The following is a 19,477-nucleotide window of genomic DNA, read 5'->3' as shown; positions in this document are numbered from 1 at the left end:
GTTAAGCAGTTTTATTTTGATCCTAGAAGCAATGGAAAGCCATAAAAGCACTGGGGGAGGAAGAAGGAGAGTGATAATCCAATGTGTGTTTCAAAATAAATCACTGTGCCTTCAAGATGGGTAATGAATTAGAGAGGACAGATAAGAATGGAGGCTATTGTAAAAGTTTCAGGCAAGATGAAGTGGCAGTAGTGGAAAGAGGAAGAAATAGAAAAATTCAAGAGTCATGTAGAAAGTAAGATTTTAAAAACTTGTTCAATCATTGGATCTATCAGGGAGAGGGAATTAAGGATCACTTCTAGTTTTCTGGATTTTACAATGAAAAGATAATTGTGTCATTCACTGAAAAAAGGAACAAAGAAAGAACCAACGTTGTGCAGTTTTGTAGGGAGGGAAGGGGAAATCAGTTTCATTTTAGACATACTGGATTTGAGATACCTTTAAGATATTCAAGAAAGGATGTCAACAAGACAGCAAGACATACAGATCTACAGCTCAAAGCAGACAGAAAACACTCATGCCCTTAATGAAGCTGACATCTTTATCCTAGAAAAGCAGCTAACTATAATCCCCAAATATCCAAGAAAAACATTAGACTTAGACTTTGACCATCTGCATTTAGTTAAAACAAAAAGCTGAGAGAGAACATGGCAATAACATTTCATCAGCTAAAACAAAAACTGCTAGGCACCATGGGTAGCAGATTTTTAAACTCGTGGTTCAACAACATAGGAATTATGTATCACATCATATCATGTCGCATTTTAAAGTTTTATCAGGGCTGGCCAATGTTGTTGGAAATGTTCTAAATTTGCACTGTCCAATAAAGTAGCCACCAGCCACATATGATACTGACACTGAAATGTGGCTGGTACAATGAGGAACTGGATCTTTTATTGTATTTAATTTTAACTAACTTAAATAGCTACATGTGGCTAGCGTCCCTGGCATTAGACAGTGCAGGTTTACAGCTTTCTCATATATTTCATCTGATTCCCCAATACCTACTTTTCAAATTAACTGGGAGAGAGGTGTGGTGGGTGGAGAGATTAGAGGAATAGAAAAAACATCCTTTCCATTTTCTGCTTATTACTTGAATCTTTATTTCAAGAATTTATAATACTTAGGCTGGATGCAGTGGTTCATGCCTGTTATCCCAGCACTTTGGGAGGCCAAGGCGGGAAGATCGCTTGAGCCCAGGAGTTCAAGACCAGCCTGGGCAATATATAGCACTGAAACAAAACAGATAAGGTCCTGGCCATTTTAGAGATTACAGATCACGGGCTTAAACCCAGGGGCTCTTTCCACTGAGGGTATAAATTCCTGATCCATCCCTTTTTAGGTATGTGACCCTGGACAAAGCACTTTACCTAAATCTCAATTTCTTTATTTCTAATGTGGTGATGTTATCTGCTCTACCTATTTGGTATGGCTGGAGTAAAAATAAAATGAGGATGTATGTGAAAGTGCTTTGTAAATTATTACATGCTAAACAAACAGAAGGTATTAAACAGAGTAACATATTCCTTTTCTCTAGGGCAAAGATTTCCAAACAGTGTGCCAAGAATGGATTACAGATGTGCTGAAATTGTGACCCATTCCCCCACTCCACAGCTTCCAAGGAACCAGGGAGGGCCTGGCTCTAGTCTGCCATACAATTATAATCATTTTTTATGTGTGCCATGATGAGTATTTCAGGCTAGCAGAAACTGGAGTTGGCGAACTGACTCCCTCCTCTGGAAGATTTAGGGCTTACCACTAACTCTGCTGCTTTTATGATCCTGTTCCAAAGGCAGTATGTCACTGTTCCCCAGGGACCAACGAGGCTCAAGCGTCAACATCAAGGAGCTGCTAGTCCAATGCTATCACAGATATACAAAAATAAAATATAAATTCTTATCTTAGGTGAGAACATGGTAAAGACACTGCCATATTTTCACAGAAGATTTGAGCAATTGCCTGTTTTGCAACTACCTTCAGATCCCCAAATCTTTGTCTTTCAAGAGAGGATCTGATTTTTTCCAAATACCCAAAGTTATTCAGATTCTGGTGACTGAGGTCACGAAGTGACGAAGCCAGGCAAGAACTTCATTTTTGTATGTCTCAATCTGAACCGACAGTCATACTAGAAGATTTCAAAGCAGATTGCCTACTCTGAAGAACAGCATTCACTTAAATAAGTATGTTCATTAAGGGAAAAAAGTGTATTTCATAAAGAGACTTTATATTCCTTTTTCAGGAACAACTAAAGGTTTGAGCAACAACTGCCTATGCCCATCCTAAGACAAAGGCTTAGAAGGAATGGAGGACAATGGAATGAGAGATGGGAGAAAGAGGAGAATAGGAATAAAGGAAAAAGAAAAAGAAAATAAATACTTTTGTCTCATAAAGAATATCTGTTAATCTGCAAGAGCCATTCGGCAGCTTCCATGACTGCCAAAAGCTAGTAAAGATCAAGGAAAACAAAATTATTTTCAGGCCAATAGTCTTTTTCATACATCCAGAAGTAGTGCTACATATCTGACTTTTAGATTGTCATGGTCCTAAGTCTTCAACTTCCATATTAAGTGGAACAACTCACTTTCCCTTCTGTACAAATATTTTAGTTTTTCATCCATAACCATATTAAAGTTTCCTGTTTAATTTACTCCTTCTTCCATTCTGAATTTATTCTTTCCATCCCAAATGTATTATTCTAAAATTTATTTATACTTCCAGACTCTTACAATGCCCAGTTTATTACTTATAATCTTCATTTTCACATTTTCCCCTCCTCATATACACACACACCATCTGCTTATTATTTGAATCTTCATTTCAAGAATTTATAATACTTACAATTCTTTATTTCAAGTAGGTGTGTGTGTTCTAACACACACACACACACACACACACACCAGAGACTTATATCCATCCCCATAGGAAACCCCTACCAACTGCCTCCTCCAAATTCACTTCTTTTTGTCAAACTTCTCAGTATGATATTCAACCAGATGTTCATCCACTGAAGATTAAGAAAGGAAACAACCTTTTCTCAAAACCTGATAGAAAATCAGGTGATATATCTCCAACTCGTTTCAAAAAGGACATAATGGACGCATGGTAGAAGCTGTCTACAGTAGTAGTCTAGAGTCAGACAACGTAGGTGGAGCCATGCACTGGCTCCACCAGTGCAATTCTGAGCAGACTACTTTAGCTTCAGTTAATCATTCAGCATTATTTTCTTCACCTATAGAAATGAGGACTTTAGCCACTTTATAAGGTTATCATTTGAGATAATAATGTAAAGCACTTAGCTTAATGCACATGGTAAGCAAATAAATGTAACTGTTACAGTGTTAGATATAAACTATCTTCCGAATTTGTCATTACCTTAAAAGGAAACTAATTTAGCATAAGCTAGTCTGTTGTTGATGTTGTTTTTGAGATGGAGTCTCACTCTGTTGGCCAGGCTGGAGTGAAGTGGTGGGATCTTGGCTTACTGCAGCCTCCGCCTCCTGGGTTCAAGCGATTCTCCTGCCTCAGCCCCTCCCAAGTAGCTGGGACTACAGGCATGCAACACACACCCGGCTAATTTTTTTATTTTTAGGAGAGATGGGGTTTCACCATGTTGGCCAGGCTGGTTTTGAACTCCTGACATCAAGTGATCCACCCGGCACAGCCTCCCAAAGTGTTGGGATTACAGGTGTGAGGCACCGTGCCCAGCCTAGCATACGCTATTCTCTATAAACTTATGTTGACTGCTCCCCCAAGTGAGGTTGCTAGACAGAGGAAAACTTATTTTGTGAGCAGAAGAAACTGGATCCTCATGATAGACTATGATGAGCTGTATAGGTCTCTTCAAGTTAACATTCTAAAAAAAAAAGTATCAGACCTTTAGAACTGCAACCCTCAATCAACAAATAATTCACAACCGCATCAGTAAGTTCAAATATGTACTCTAAAACTTACATTAAGCTTGGAAGGATACTAACGTATTCACAAGAGAGAAACAATCATTAAAATATCTCATACAGAATGGAGGGAAAGGGGATGTCAAGATAAGCAACCACATTCCAAAGGACCACACCACTGAAACACCTTGTTTGTTCTTCCTAGCAAAGCCAAATCAAATCCTAAGGTACATGCCTCAAGCAAAAACAATTAAGAAAATGAAAGCAAAATACAACTAGAATTTAAATTTTTTACTCTGAACTGTGCCTAGTTGGTTGGTGATATTTAATACATATTAAAGATAGGCGCATCAGTTTGTAAATCCACTGGATCTCCAGAGCATGGACCACAAACAGCTATCCCTAAAAAGAAACCTCAAAACCACAAATCAGGAAATAAACTGGGCAGCCTCATTTCCTTCTGTAAGTCTAGGAAGGAATTTAGAAACACTAATGTTTTAAAGTAGAGATTTCAATATCAAACTAGAAGAATCCCTGCATTCTCCTTTCCTTGGTCCCAAAGCAAACAATTTACAGTTTGGGAAAACACACACACACACACACACACACACACACACACCCCTACCTGTTTTCACTAACTTCAACAAGACACTGCCTAAGTGGTGGTTTTAATCTATCAAGAGGCTATATATCTCCTTTGCACAGTTTGGGAAAGCGCACACACACACACACACACACCTGTTTTCACTAACTTCAACAAAATACTGCCTAAGTGGAAAACACACACACACACACACACAAAACCTGTTTTCACTAACTTCAACAAGACACTGCCTAAGTGGTGGTTTTAATCTATCAAGAGGCTGTATATCTCCTTTGAGAATTTGATAAAAACAATGGACACTTTCCCCAGGGGGGAAAAAATTCACTCAAACAAAACTGCATATAATTTCAGGGGTGGGAATGAGGAAGACCCCTGAAAGTTGTTGACCCTTAGGCCATGAACCCCAAGTCATCATCCAGGATTAAGGCAAATCATAATCCAAGGAAAACCAGTTTATCAATTTGGAAAGAAACTAAAGTAACTGAGGCAGGGATTTAATCCACAAAATACATTAGAAATCTTTTCTCTTTTCTCAGATAAAAGTGTGTTAGACTTGGTAGTTGGGAGAAGACGTGGGTCATGCTAAGCAAGGAAAACAAAACAAAAAACACCACAGGACAAACGAAAGAAAAGCAGAATTAAGACAGCAGTAAAATATAGTAATCTGTAGCCGCTCTGAGAGAACAGCAATGAAATGGCCAATTCGGCCAGGCGCGGTGGCTCACGCCTGTAATCCCAACACTTTGGGAGGCCGAGGAGGGAGGATCATTTGAGGTCAGGAGTTTGAGACCAGCCTGGCCAACACGGTGAAACCCCGTCTCTACTAAAAATACAAAAATTAGCTAGGCGGTAGTGGCGCCTACCTGTAAACCCAGCTACTCAGAAGGCTGAGACAGGAGAAAAGCTTGAGCCTGGGAGGTGGACGTTGCGGTGAGCCGAGATCGTGCCAATGCACTCCAGCCTGGGCGACAGAGTGAGACTCTGTCTCAAAAAAAAAAAAAAAAAAAAAGAAAAAAGAAAAGGCCAATTCCTGAAGCCTTAACAGACGGCTGACTTAAGGTAACCATTTCTGGTGCAGATTTCTATGCCAATTAAGTTAATTAAATGGTAAACATGAACACACCCTTACAGGTGAAAGTATGAAAGCAAAAGTTTATGCGAAGTTCCGGATCTCTTCCGGCTTTTCCTTATCAAATAATGTAGTTAGATGAATTTTATACTTTAGGAGAAAACAGGGTAGGGGCGGGGGACAGAAATCCTAAGAGTGGCCAAAGGATCTGCAGGAAGTATAAAGTGTAAACTTTTTGAAATCAAAGGGCTCAAGAGGAAGGTAAGAACAAAACAAAGGAAGTAATAACAAAATAAAGTAAAAGGGAAAAACGTCTAGCATCTAAAAACTGTTTTTAAAAAATTATTTCCTTTTCCTAGACACGTAAACAGTAGTAACTTGGCAAACAGGAACGGAGCAGAAGACAATCGAACAACTCCCTTTCCAAAACTCCAGCATTCCTTGAACGTCCTCAGACGCAGTCAGGCTTGGGACATTTCACAGGCAAGACTCCTCCCTGCACCACTGCCAGATGAACCTCTCAGAGGGACTGTCACTATCTCCCTTCCTCCCACTGCGGGAGAGAGGAAGCTGGGGATGCAGGGAGAGGAGGGGAAAAATGAGGGTTGGACAGCAAGCCTGAAGGTGGCCCACTCCGACACTTTGTCAAGAAAGGTCCGGATTCTGGATCCTGCAACCCCTTTTCCCACCCAACGTATGCAAAGCCAAGAGAGTGCCTTCCTGCAAGGGCCGGTCCTACACCTTCACTCGACTGTTTCGGGGGCACACTCAGAGGGACAGAAGAAATGAAGGACAGAAAAAACCAAAGGCATAACACTTGGGCAGATACGGCACAGACTAAGGAGAGGCGTGCCCTGTGAAAGTTCGGAACGGTGAACCCGTAGGCAACGTGCCCGCCCCACCAGCCACCTCAAACCATCTTTCCCCCGCCTTTTCCCAGGCGAGCCAGCTCCGCCCTCACCTTTCTTAGGGTAACTCGGTAGCTTCTAAGTCGAGGCTTATCCTTTCCGCCGCTCTCTGGAATCGCCTCAACCCTGGCAAAAAGTGAGCGGAAACGCGACCCGGACCTTTTCCTTCTTCCCCTTCCCCCACGCACCTCGGCTGCTCGGGGGCGGGGAGTAACTGCAGCTGTCACAAATTCACACTGACCAACCGCCGAGGACAGTCGGACCGGCGACCTCTCAACCCAGCCTCCAGAACCAGAACCAAAAGCAGCGAAGCCGGAAGTGAGTAGACCGGAAGTAGCGTTGTCCCTGGCCCTGGACGGCCTCTCTCTCCCTCAATCCGGCCTTGCCCGGCCACGTCTCGGTGGTGTCAGCGCACCTCCCACGAGGATCCCTCCGCCCTTCTCCGGGAGGCGGGCTACGCCCCTCCCTCTGCTGCCCTAGCAACCACATCCGGGACTCCGGCGGTGTCGTTGCCCGGGTAATTTTCTGGCAGCGACCTAATGCGCGCGGGGCCAGAGGCACCGGCTAGAGCTGGGAGCTTACGGAAGGGCGCCCCTGCCTGGTCTTGAGAGGTCGAAGGTCTCCAGGAGGCCTCCGCCTCCTTCTTTTTCATTCACACACCCTAGCCTCACACGTTAGGAGGACCCCCCAACAGACCGTGAGCTGGTGCCGGGAGGGTGGAGGTGGATGTACCTCACCTCCACGCTACCACAGAAGAGCGAAAGCTGCTTTCTCAGCCACCGGAGAGCACGAAGAAGGTTATTCCAGTCCCGCGGGGAAGGTGGGGATGGTAGGGAGAATGCGAAGGTAAGGCAGCAGACGGAATGCGGGCGCTGCCTCGCGCTGCCCTCGTGCCTGGGGAGCCCTCTCCCTTCAGAAAGGCTAGACCCCCGGGCCCGGCATCCCTGAGCTCTTACTTGCTCTGGATCTGTGATCGCTTTTTGCTTTTTGCTCGCTCTCTCACAGTAGATTCCCTGATACTTTTCTTTCTGGCTCCTCTTTCTTTTTCCGGATGGCCGAGCTCTGCTTTCTTTGCTTGCCCCATTGCTTCTTAAATAAATCATTGTTCTGTCACGGAAACTGCTGAACAATTCGCTCTCTCAGAGCCCTTCGTAGTTTTCTAAACGGAGCCCCAACCTGCACTACTCTCCCCATCCCCAGAGCTCAGTGGTGCGAAAGCGTGGCTCCCCCGTGGCGCTAGATAGACCTGAAGTTCATTTACACACTGTACCATACAGTTGGTCCATCACAGAATATCCCTTCGAACTGCTGGACTGCTTTTCCTTTGACAGCTTTGAATGCTCATTTTTACTCCCATTTCGCTTGTAGAAATGCGAAGGGTAACCGTGCACACGGCGAGATTTACCCTTCTTTAGACCGTACTTCTCAGCTGCCCTTACTTGTCACAGTAGCTGACAAGATATTTTTAATGACTAATGCCCAAAGGCAGAGCTCTACCTCTACAGATTTCCAGGGAGTTTCAGTGTAGTGAAATATCCCTGGCAGGTATCTTCCCCAGATCTGTGAATAGTAAATACCTATGGCACCATAAATGTTTCCAATGTATAACAATATTGATTGAGCTCTCTAGGATACCACCTCTTACAAAAATAGTACTGAAATTCCAAAACATAAATCTCTCATCTTAAGTGGTTCTGTCTTAAACAAAAGAAAGGAGCAAATATATATGCCAACCCACTCAAACTGTAACTTCAATTGTTATAGCTTACTGTGGATTTTTCTGTACAAAGCCATCTTGTTGGTTTGGAGACCATTAGTCTTCTCAATTATAAGAAAATAATCCCAATCTAAATTAATTACTGCTGTAATTGTGTAGGAACTGAGCAACTACAGAACTTGCAGCTAAGTATAAGTGTTGTTCCTAGGGTTTCAGAAGGGTGACTTGGAGGAAGTGTACGGTAGGACTCAGCGGTGCTTGAATGATGTGGACAATGAATACTAAATTGTTTTTGCTGGCTGTTATCTTAAAGATTCCTGCTAGCTGTCTCTTGAGTTTGGAGATGCTTAGCTTGACTAAAGTTAGTCTAACTATTAGACTGTCAGACTCTGAAGTGTTTCTTATTTTGGAAAGGTGAAGACTTACTTTAGTTTGTTCATAGTTTCCTTGGCAGCTGCTGATGGTTTTGATGGAGATTCAGATGGATTTGGAACTAATGCTAACTTCTGCTTGGTGAAGATGCTAACCAAGTTAGATACTCTTCAGTGAATTCTGATACTGTGTATGATTAATCCTCATCCACAGTATTATGCTGTGCAAGGCTATATATACACAGGATTAATCTTTCCATGATTTCCACTGCCCTGAAGGAAATTAGAATGTAGTCTGGCTCCAAGAAAACACTAGAAACTACTTCAGCTGGTGATGGAAAATAGTGGAATTCTATACCTCCTTTGAGACAATGGAAGCAGCAAACCAGCGTTCTTTGGATTGGGGAATATTTTTGGTACTAACTGAAAAACATCATTTTAAGCCTGGCCCTGCTTAAAGGAGACTTGTTTTCTCTTCCCTCTCTCCCTCTCTTCCTTTTTTCCCTCCCTTCCTCTTTTTCTTTCCTCCTTTACTTCTTGTCTCCCTCCCTTCTCCTTCCTTCCTTCTTCCTCTTTTTCTTTCCTCCTTCACTCCCTCCCTCCCTTCCTTCTTTTTTCCTTTCTCCCCTCCTTCCTTCCTTTTTTTCTTCCTTCCTTCCTCCCTCCCTTCTTTTCTTCCTTTCTTCCTTTGCCCTAAAACTTGGGGGACCCTGCCTGCTCATTTTGTTTAGAATAGAAGATTACTACTTTTCTCTGAATTGCCATTTATTTTTAGAGAGGTAAGAAAAAAGGGAATAGCTGCCTTCCATATATACTTATAACATGGAGATTATCTACTCATTTAACTTTGCACTGCTATTGGCTGTTTATTTGGCTTTTGAAAAATCAGGTGCTATTTATTCATTGGGCTTGTGGGGAACTCTAGTAGCCCTGAATGGCATTTGTGGCATACTCAATGAAGTCTAATTCTTTATCCTGGCATTAAAGGCTTACCAAGATCTGGCCTCAATCTTGCAAATGAGCACTCTCTTTTATATACCTGAAGGAAAAGTGCTAATTTAGCCAACTAATAGAGATAGGTATAAATACCAATATAGACATAGATATGAAACTTTAGTTGCAAAGAAATGTTTAATATGCTTCAAACTGCATATTTCCCTCTTCCATGCTTTATTGTCTATTCTTATCAGCAGAAATGTTTTCCTATTTTTCCTTACCTGTGATGTACCTATCCATCCTTTACAGTTGAGTTCAGATGCTACTTCTGTCATGAACCCATTATTTATCCTCCCTGTGAGAATTCATTTTTCCCTGTTTTTGGATCTTACAGCCTTTGATTTGAGCCCCCATTTCAGTCTGCTTTATACTACTGTTTTGCATGTTTTCCCATGATAAATAAGATGGTTTTTGGGAAACTGAACTTTGGACTTACTTGATTCTCTTATAACACCAGGAAATTGGCCAAGTCTAGTTGAGTTATGGAAATATGTTGTCTGCTGCATACCAGGCAAGTTCAAGAATACCAGCAACTCCTGCTACTTGGGGTAATGGTACAAGTGGGATTAAGTGGATATAGTTGCTATCTATCTGTGGAAGACAATGAGTGAGTGCTTTCTTAAGTTTGGAAAGTAGTTGATTCTCTGCAGAGGGGTATAAACTACTGATAAAAGGAGAGTGACTCATTACTCCTAGAGATTCTGAATGGGAAGAATGCCAGCTTTCTGTTTTCTGATACTGATTTTTTTTTTTAATAACTTGGTGCAAAAGTAGAACATTATTCTAAGATGACTGTTGTGGAAGAAAAAAAAGGTAGAACATTAGAGTTGTAAAAATGTTTTTAACTATAAAGAGGAAAAAACTGAACTTATTTATAATTCATTTACCTAGAGAGAACATTCAACATTTTGGTCAATGTATTTTTTTTCTTTATATCTATGTAGATATATATTTCTTCATTTATTTAACAAATTGCTACTGACACCCTATGGTTTGCTGGAAGTGAGCTGTGTAGGAATAACCATGAGCCTCTGCTCTGATGTAATTTTTAGTGTATGTTGTATTTGTTGACATATAATTTTATATTTTGCTTTTTTCACTTAATGTATCATGGAATTTTTTCATGTCATTAAATATTCTCTTTGTGTGGCACAATAGTATTTCAGCATGTAGATATTTTGTAATTTATTGAATGAATCCTTTTTGTTGCATATTTTCAATTTTGTCTGTAATTATATAGCAATGCAGGGAATAGTCCTGTGTAGCAGGTGGAATTCTAAGATGAACTCCAGTGACACTTACCTTGTATAATTCCCTCTCCCTGTGAACATGATGAGATATTACTTCCATGATTATGTTATGTTACTTGCAAGGGAATTTTGGAGATGTAATTAAGGTTGCTAATCAATTGCCTCTGAATTAATCAAAAGGGCAATATTCTAGGTAGACCTAACCTAATCAAGTGAGCACTTTAAGAACAGAGAGTTTTCTCCTGCTTGTGGCAGTAGAGGAAGTCAGAGAGATTCAAAGTGTGAAAGAGATTCTACAGGAGGAATGTTCTGCATTGCTGAAATGAAGAGGGCCACAGACAAGGACCTGAGGGAAGCCTCTAGAAGCTGAGAGTAGTCCCTGCCAACAGCCAATAAAAAAAACTAGGGACCATAGTCCTACAACAGCAAGGAACTGAATTCTGCAAACAATCTGATTGCGCTTGGAAGCAAATTCTTACCCAGAGCCTCCAGATAAGAGCCCAGCTTCTGACCAACATCTTGATTTCTACCTTGTGAGACCCTAAACAGAGGACCCAGTTGAGTCCACCTGGACTTAAGATCTACAGAACTGTGAGATAATAAATGGGTGTTGTTTTAAGGCATTGAGTTTGTGGTAATTTGTTGCATTAGCAGTAGATAACTAATACATTTGTAAGAAATTATTTTTACATCTATAATTATTCTTTTGGGATAAAATCCTTGATATAGGCCGGGCATGGTGGCTCACACCTGTAATCCCAGCACTTTGGGAGGCCAAGGTGAATGGATCACGAAGTCAGAAGATGGAGACCATCCTGGCTAACACGGTGAATCCCCGTCTCTACTAAAAATACAAAAAATTAGCTGGGCGTGGTGGCACATGCCTGTAGTCACAGCTACTTGGGAGGCTGAGGCAGGAGAATTGCTTGAACCCAGGAGGCAGATGTTGCAGTTAGCTGAGATTGCACCACTGCACTCCAGCCTGGGTGACAAAGTGAGACTCTGTCTTAAAAAAAAAAAAAATCCTTGATATAGACTTGCTAGATAAAACGTTATACACAGTTTTAAGGTTTGTATATCATATTGCAAATTTGCCCTCCATAAGCGTATTGTAACAATTTATGTGCCTCCTAACAACCTGTTACCTCACCCCAGCAAACGCTAGATACTGACATTCTGATAGGCAAAAACAAAAATGTATGTTTTTTTTAAAAGAAGATTATGTTTTTCTTATTAATAGTAGGATTGACCATTGTTTTCTTTATTTGAAATTAATTTGGTGAGTCTTTTTTGATGATTTGCATATTCTTATTTTCTGATTAGCTTAACCATTGACATAGAGAAAATATTCCCTAACATGTAGAATAGCATTTCTCTGCTGTCATATTTTCAAGAGGGAGAATGATTAATGAGCTTGAGAGGATGACTATTCTGAGAAATATTAGCTGCTGCCATTACTCCTTGCAAAAGAATATCCCAGATGTTATACTGTTGGAGTTTGGAGAATGTCAGCTTCATTGATCAGGTAGTATTGATGCCTTATTCTTTTCTAGGGAAAAAGTCTAATTTGTCTGTTTGGCATTAGAAATGTGATTGTTTTTAGGAATAAAGATGTATCTTATCATGGAAAATTGTAGCTTTGACTAATGTTAACTCAGGGGAAAAACCTAATCTTCCTAAATAAAGTTATCACATTTTCAATTTTCTCAAGATAATGAGCAATCTCTGATAGTATATATTATGTCACTTTAACCAGGATGGGAAAAGAAGAAATTCAAGTTACTTTTTCTATAATCCTTGCTGTTTGACATGATAGATTTTATTTCTGATAAATGAGATAAGGCAGGAGGGAGAGAGGAAGGAAGGGAGGGAGGAAGAGAGGGAGGGATTGGGAGAGGGAGGAAGGAAGGGAAGGAAAGAAAAAAGGAGGGAAGGAAGGAAAAGAGGAAGGAAAGAAGGAAGGACGAAGTTGAGAGATTCTCTTTCTCTTAGTAAATTTGGTTGGTTTTGTCTTTGAAAAATTAGTTTTTGCTATGTCAATTTCTGAAGGTTGGTATCTTCCTAATAAGAGCAAGAATTTTATTTTTATTTTGAAATAATTGCATATTTACAGGAAATTGTAGGAAAATATAAGAAGAGATCCCATATACAAGGAAGATTTTTTTAATGTTAGTTGTATGGTCAAATCTTATTACTTAGGTTTGCCCTTGCTGACAGATAGAGTTGCTATTTGTGTTCACAGAATTCATAATGGCCTATTCTTCCATGGAGGCCTAATGTTGCTTTTTTTTTTTTTTTTTTTTTTTAAGGCATTGGAAATGCTGGCTTAGGTTGGTGTGGGAGCATAGAATCTGTAACTATGGTCACAGGAGGCCCCACCAGTGTGATTCAAAGATACTGTAATATAGTTGAAAAGAATACTGACTTGACATTTAAAAGCCTGGATTCTGGACTGCTCTTAACCACATTGTAACTGTGGGACCAATGAAATCCAGTTTTACCTTCCTCCTTAGTTATTTGGAATACAGGTAGTAAAACCATTTAAAAACTAAAACCCTGGGGTATCATTATTTTTAAGACTTTTTTCGAAATGACACTTTTTTAGAAAAAGAATTCCTTTACTGGTTGTAATTCCTATGATAAAAATTCCTCCTTTGAGTTGGACAACAAGGGCAGAAGAATTTTGGCAAAAGTTTTGTCAAAAGATTTTGTGCAAAAAGTTGTGCATCACCTGGGAAACCAGGAAGCCCAGCAAGAAGAATGGAGTGCCCACACTCACACAGAAGTAACACTGCTCATCAAATTAGCTTGTTATTATCTTGGCTGCCCCACAGATTCTGATAAAGGAGGTGCTGACTTGGGAAAGTAGAGGTGAGCCTATCTGGGGCCATGTGACTGTTCTCATGGCTTAAGAAAAGCCCTACTTTAGGCCGGGCACAGTGGCTCACGCCTGTAATCCTAGCACTTTGGGAGGCTGGAGGCAGCTGAGGAGGGCAGATCATGAGGTCAAGAGATTGAGGCCATCCTGGCCAACATGTTGAAATCCCGTCTCTACTAAAAATACAAAAATTAGCTGGACATGGTGGTGTGTGCCTGTAGTCCCAGCTACTTGGGAGGCTGAGGCAGGAGAATCGCATGAACCTGGGAGGCAGAGGTTGCAGTGAGCCGAGATTGTGCCACTGTATACCAGCCTGGGCGACAGAGTGAGACTCCATCTCAAAAGAAAAAAAAAAAGAAAAGCCCTACTTTGAGTATAGATTTAAGGTGGGATTCTTGCTTCTGTTTGCAAGTAGGATTTTATAGTTTTCCAAATTGTAGATTCACACAGCCAAAAGACATGAGAGAGATAATGATGATGAGATCATCACCACCTATTTGTTGAGCACTTTCTTAAAGTACTAAATACTGTGCTACGTGCTTTACACTCTTTCATTGAATCTTTTTGAATGCACAATAATGAGATAGGTGCTGTAGTTACTCCCATTTTACAGATAAGGAAGCTGAAGCTTCATATGGTTAAGTAAATTACCTAGGATCACATGAGTACTAAATAGCAGAGTCACTTCTCAATTCAGAACTGCCTGGCACCTTTTTTTTTTTTACAGATAGAAAGTAGAAGACCTGAGATGTTAAGACTTGTGGTCACTATCCTTCCTGTTCTTAGTCTGCATCTTTTTCTGCATTATACTCTCCTAATTGTTTGTTTCTATGCCTTTTGTCCAGTATTTCTGGCCTCTGTACCTTCAGCTAATGTGTCAAATTAATACAAAAGTTACTGAGTTCTTAGCCTACTAACAGGATAAGAGTTAAAAAAAAAAAAAGAAAAGAGAAAAATTTTAAATCATAAAAATAAAAAGGTATTGGGTTTTTAAGCTTTTAGGTCGAATGGGATTTAGATTTTTTTTAAATAGAATTGTCACTTGATTTTTTAGGGAAGCATTTTCTGTCAGACTCCTATAAAAGAGACACTGTCTCCCATGTGCTATTAAAAGTGGAACCTTGTGACTACTGTCTGAGTATGTTTTCTTTTGGAGAAGTTAGAGGGTGCAGTCTGTGACCTCATGTGAAAAATAGCCACCAAGCATCTATCCAGCATCATTTTTAGTTCTTTAATTTTGGTAAGCCCACATTTTCAAAATAGATTAAATTTATCTGATTTATTTCAGAACTATATATTATAAAGCATTCAAAGGCAAGTGAGAATTCAAATCTGTAGAACAGAACTAGAGAGCTTTTACAGAGAGGCCTTTGGGAGGTAAGCATTTCTCTTGGAAACTTTATTGTATTTTCAGAACCATGCTTCTATTATTTTCATTATTAAGAACATAATAATTGGGTATAAGCATTATTTTAATATTCAATTGACATATCGCTAAAATTGCTTTTTTTTTTAATTTTTCAAACAACAGAAGAAGATATACTGGCAAGTTCTAGAAGGATTCTACCATTTTCTTCTTTACCATGAACAAACTTGAAAATTAATGGGTAATAGTTGCATGAAAACTTTTGAACGTTTTTTCTTATCTCTGAGGCCTTCTATGGAGAATTAGTAGGAGGTTGAATGTGTGCATGGATAAAATGGATCATCTTAAAGGATTGAAGTTCCAAAAATACATCAGCAGGACTGGACAGGTTTTATATAATGAGATTTCTATTTTAGCTTGATTTCTACAACTCTGAATAAGCTATAAACTGAGCTATACAAGGTACTAGGAAGGAAGTTTCTCTTCTAAAATATTCTAGTTGCATATAATATTTTTCTTCAGATCTTTGAAAAAGCATATTTTGTCATCAAGTTCCTACAAAATAAGACTATTAGACACTTACCAGCTTTTAGTATATAAAGTAGGATAGAAAGCAGCAATCTATATTATACTGGAAAACAAATTTAATTAAAGAAACAGTCACCAGGAAGTTAAGAAGAGTAATCTCTACATAAGCACTGGCTGAGATGGCAGAAGCTTCTGTGGATGCCTCAACTCTGCCTGTAACAGTGAAGAAAAAGAAAAGCCTATCCATTGAGGAAAAGATCGACATCATAAATGCAGTGGAAAGTGGCAAGAAAAAAGCAGAGATTGCTGCTGAATATGGAATAAAGAAAAATTCATTGTCTTCTATTATGAAAAATAAAGACAAAGTTCTAGAAGCCTTTGAATCTCTAAGATTTGATCCAAAGAGAAAAAGACTGAGAACTGCTTTTTACACAGATCTGGAAGAGGCATTAATGAGGTGGTATCGAATTGCTCAGTGTCTAAATGTACCAGTTAATGGTCCGATGTTACGTCTGAAAGCTAATGATTTTGCCCAGAAACTGGGCCATAATGATTTTAAGTGCAGTAATGGTTGGCTGGATCGTTTTAAATCCAGGTATGGTTTAGTATTCAGAGCTCAACCTGTAGAAGCTACAGGTGTACCAGTAGACCCTTCGACTGTCTGGTACCAAAATGTACTTCCTTATTATTTAAATGATTATCATCCTAAAAATGTTTTTAATATAAAAGAGACTGGGCTGCTTTATCGAATGTTACCTACCAATACATTTGCATTTAAAGGCGAAACATGTTCAGTTGGAAAGTTATGCAAAGACAGAATAACTCTGGTGGTTGGCACAAACATGGATGGCTCAGAGAAACTTCCTTTGCTTGTCATTGGAAAAAAGAGAAATCCACATTGTTTCAAAGGTTTAAAATCATTGCCTGTGTGTTATGAAGCTAACAGAATGGCATGGATGACCTCCGATGTATTTGAACAATGGATGCGAAAGCTTGATGAGAAATTTCAAGCCCAGCAACGAAGAGTGGTGATTTTTGTTGAGTCTTTTCCAGCACATCCAGAGGTAAAGAACCTAAAATCCATTGAGTTAGCATTCTTTCCATCATGTTTATCTTCCAAATGTATAGCTATGAAACAAGGCATTATTAAAAGCCTTAAAATCAAATATCGACACTGTCTTATCAAGAAATTTTTAAGCTCTGTTGAAGGTAGCAAAGAATTTACATTTTCACTACTAGATGCAGTTGATACATTGCATCTTTGCTGGAGGGCTGTAACCCCAGAGACTATTGTTAAAAGCTATGAAGAGGCAGGATTCAAATCTCAAAAGGGAGAAAGTGACATAACAAATGCAGAGAAGGATACTGGTCTGGATTTGGTTGCTGATGCTCTGGGGGCAGGAGTAGAATTTCCTGAAGGTTTATCTATAGAAGAATATGCTGCCCTGGATGATGATTTGGAGACATGCGAAGCAGCACCAAATGGTGATTCCGTATGCACCAAAGAAAGTAAATCGGATGAAACTGGATTTTACACTTCTGATGAAGAGGATGATGATGGATCTCCAGGAACTGAACTCCCTTTACCATCAAAATCTGAGGCAATAACTGCTTTAGATACTCTGAAAAAATTTCTCAGAAGTCAAGATATGAATGACGGACTTCAAAATTCTTTAGCAGACCTTGAAAATTTTATTAACTCTTTATCACCTAAGTAACTATGTATTGTACATCTAAAGAGTAATAGCTTTTCCTGATACATTTTATTATATAAGGTATGTAAAGGAGTTGTACCACACCACTTAAACATAAAAAATGGAAAACTGCTAATCCTTGGTTTAATTGCAAAAACCTTTGGTTTGAATAGCAAAACTCTCTAGTAAATAATGATTGAATAAAAAAGTACAAATTTCTATTTAACAAGGTTTTAGGGAGTAAAAGTATTTCAAAGGGCTATACTAGACACATACGGTCAATATGTCAAACATAAAAGGAGCTCTTCTGCTATATTTACACATTGAATTGGTGATTTCTATTTTGTTTTTTTAAGTTCAGATTATGTTCTAGAATATTTTAATTTATCTACCTAATCTCAGAAAAAAATCTAGCAATAGTTTATTTTTATAAAGATATATATATATATATATGCCGTATGTATTCTAACTAGACTTAAATATCAAAGATAAAGTAATTTTAAATTATTTTTCAAATAACTAGCTGACCTTTCTAATAAGAAATTACGGAAACCTGCTGAAAATAAAATCTGACTTAACTATATACCAAAATGATTAAAATATGAGTCTTACTACTTTCAAGTTATTTGTATATCAGGTCAAATGAAAAGCTGTGACCCTATCAGGTTTGTCATCTGTAACTAGAAGCTATGGATTCTTCCTAAATATTTATATGTATATTTGTGTTTAATAGAAAAATATATTATCGAAACATTTATTAAATTCTTGTGATATTTATAGTGTAATAATTATGCCTAGATATTTTTCTAATTTTAACAGCTCAAGCTTTTAATCTATAATATTTAATTATTTTTTGGATTTTGCTGAATTTTGTTTTCAGGTAAAACTAAATGTCCTTTTAGCATATTTTGATGTCTGTAATCCTTTTTTCCCCCAAATTTGATGGGTAACACTTTGGATTAAAATTCTGTTTGAGGAAGTTTTATCTATAGAATGTTTTAAAATATTGTATGGAATTAATTGATTTCCATCTATAAAGTAGTCTTTAGATAGTAGAATATTGTAACAATAATTTGTGAGACTTTTCCATTGTTAAATTTTAGCTAGTTTGCTTATTTAACTCATTACACTCAATTTAGTATCCCCTTTGAAAAATATTTTATAAAAATGTAAAACATACAGATTATTTTTACTATGAATTATTAGTCTGCCAACAGATGACACATTTGGAAGGAAATATCTTTAGGAAGCATTTTTATTTTTCAACTGTTGATTTATTCTGCTTTTGAGAGTTGGTAATAGTAAGCCTTAAAATATATTAAAATTAAAGTTTCTTTTAGAGTGAAATAAGCATTACTTGAAAGCATTTTATTAATGATTTGATTTAAAATTGTAATTTGGTACAATCATGGGTCTAATGGAGCTCTTAGGAGTTCCACCTTTAACTATAGTACTTGGCATATATTGGCTCCTCAATAATTTTTTTCTTTTTTTGTGGTCTGTTTTATTTAATCATTCCAGATATTCAATGATAAAAGAATTGTTATCTCCATTTTTATAGATGAGGAAATTAAAACCTAGAAAGATGAAATGATTTGGTTAAAAATATCTCAGAGCCAAAACTAAAATGCAGCTGTTCCCTGTCACCTAGTCCTGTATTCCTCTATGTACCACAATGCTTCTTATCTATACTCCATGAAGGAAAATTGTATTATTTTCTTCCCTTGAGTTTAGGGGACTGAGGGCAAAGAAAATATGTTGGATCCATGCTGGTAGCACTATTCATAAGAGCTCTTCTGAGAACACTATTACTAGTGAAATACTGGGATGCCATCAGATTTGGTAATTCTGTACCAGTCAATCACAGAGGTTCCAGTGTAGTTCTTTTGAAAATATTTAAAATAAGTTCAATATTTCCAAAGTACTGAAAGCACTCTCTTTTTTTCTCCTATATGACATGATCCATTCCATGATCCATAAATATTTCTGAGGCATAATGTATCTAAAGATAATATAATAAGACAAGGCTGGGCATGGTGGCGCACATCTGTAATTCCAGCACTTTGGGAGACCAAGGCAGGAGAATCACTTGAGCCCAAGAGTTAAAGACCAGCCTGGGCAACGTAGGGAGACCCAATGTCTACAGAAAATAAGAAAATTTGCGAGATGCAGTGGCACATGCCTGTTGTCCCAGCTACTTGGG

General features: G+C 38.7%; 2 protein-coding genes across 12 annotated transcripts in view; one reads left to right on the top strand and one right to left on the bottom strand.

The window, feature by feature from the left end:
* ARFIP1 (ARF interacting protein 1) overlaps positions 1-7,533 on the bottom strand; it is a 131,411-nt gene extending 123,878 nt beyond the window's left edge. For 2 of the 7 annotated variants that reach the window (XM_004040515.5, XM_019025909.4), the window contains exon 1: positions 6,663-6,807. The gene's annotated coding sequence lies outside the window, so the exon portion shown is untranslated. Of the gene's footprint in view, positions 1-6,527; positions 6,836-7,430 lie in introns of those variants that run through there. The other 5 variants (XM_019025907.3, XM_063705606.1, XM_019025908.4 and 2 more) reach the window with 5 other exon arrangements.
* TIGD4 (tigger transposable element derived 4) lies at positions 6,801-18,251 on the top strand. Of its 5 annotated transcripts, none has more exons than XM_004040513.5 (2): positions 6,801-7,271; positions 15,218-18,073. In XM_004040513.5, the coding sequence occupies exon 2, from the start codon at positions 15,760-15,762 to the stop codon at positions 17,296-17,298; it is 1,539 nt and encodes a 512-aa protein (XP_004040561.4). In that variant the 5' UTR covers positions 6,801-7,271; positions 15,218-15,759; the 3' UTR covers positions 17,299-18,073. The 5 variants fall into 5 exon arrangements, 3 of the variants coding, with proteins under 3 accessions (XP_004040561.4, XP_055241065.1, XP_063561675.1); XR_010133525.1 differs by lacking the exon at positions 15,218-18,073 and adding an exon at positions 11,064-12,470 and having other exon boundaries at positions 6,857-7,271; XR_008679190.2 differs by lacking the exon at positions 15,218-18,073 and adding an exon at positions 11,064-12,470 and having other exon boundaries at positions 6,857-7,320.
* Positions 18,252-19,477: the final 1,226 nt, after the last annotated feature.

Source organism: Gorilla gorilla, chromosome 3 (assembly GCF_029281585.2).
Source record: "Gorilla gorilla gorilla isolate KB3781 chromosome 3, NHGRI_mGorGor1-v2.1_pri, whole genome shotgun sequence".
Classification (NCBI taxonomy): Eukaryota; Metazoa; Chordata; class Mammalia; order Primates; family Hominidae; genus Gorilla; species Gorilla gorilla.
The sequence above is the reverse complement of the archived record's forward strand: the minus strand, read 5'-3'. Positions and strand labels throughout refer to the sequence as shown.

Excerpts from the sequence above, each read along its gene's own strand:
- TIGD4 (XM_055385090.2), top strand. The coding sequence starts at position 15,760 with ATGGCAGAAGCTTCTGTGGATGCCTCAACTCTGCCTGTAACAGTGAAG.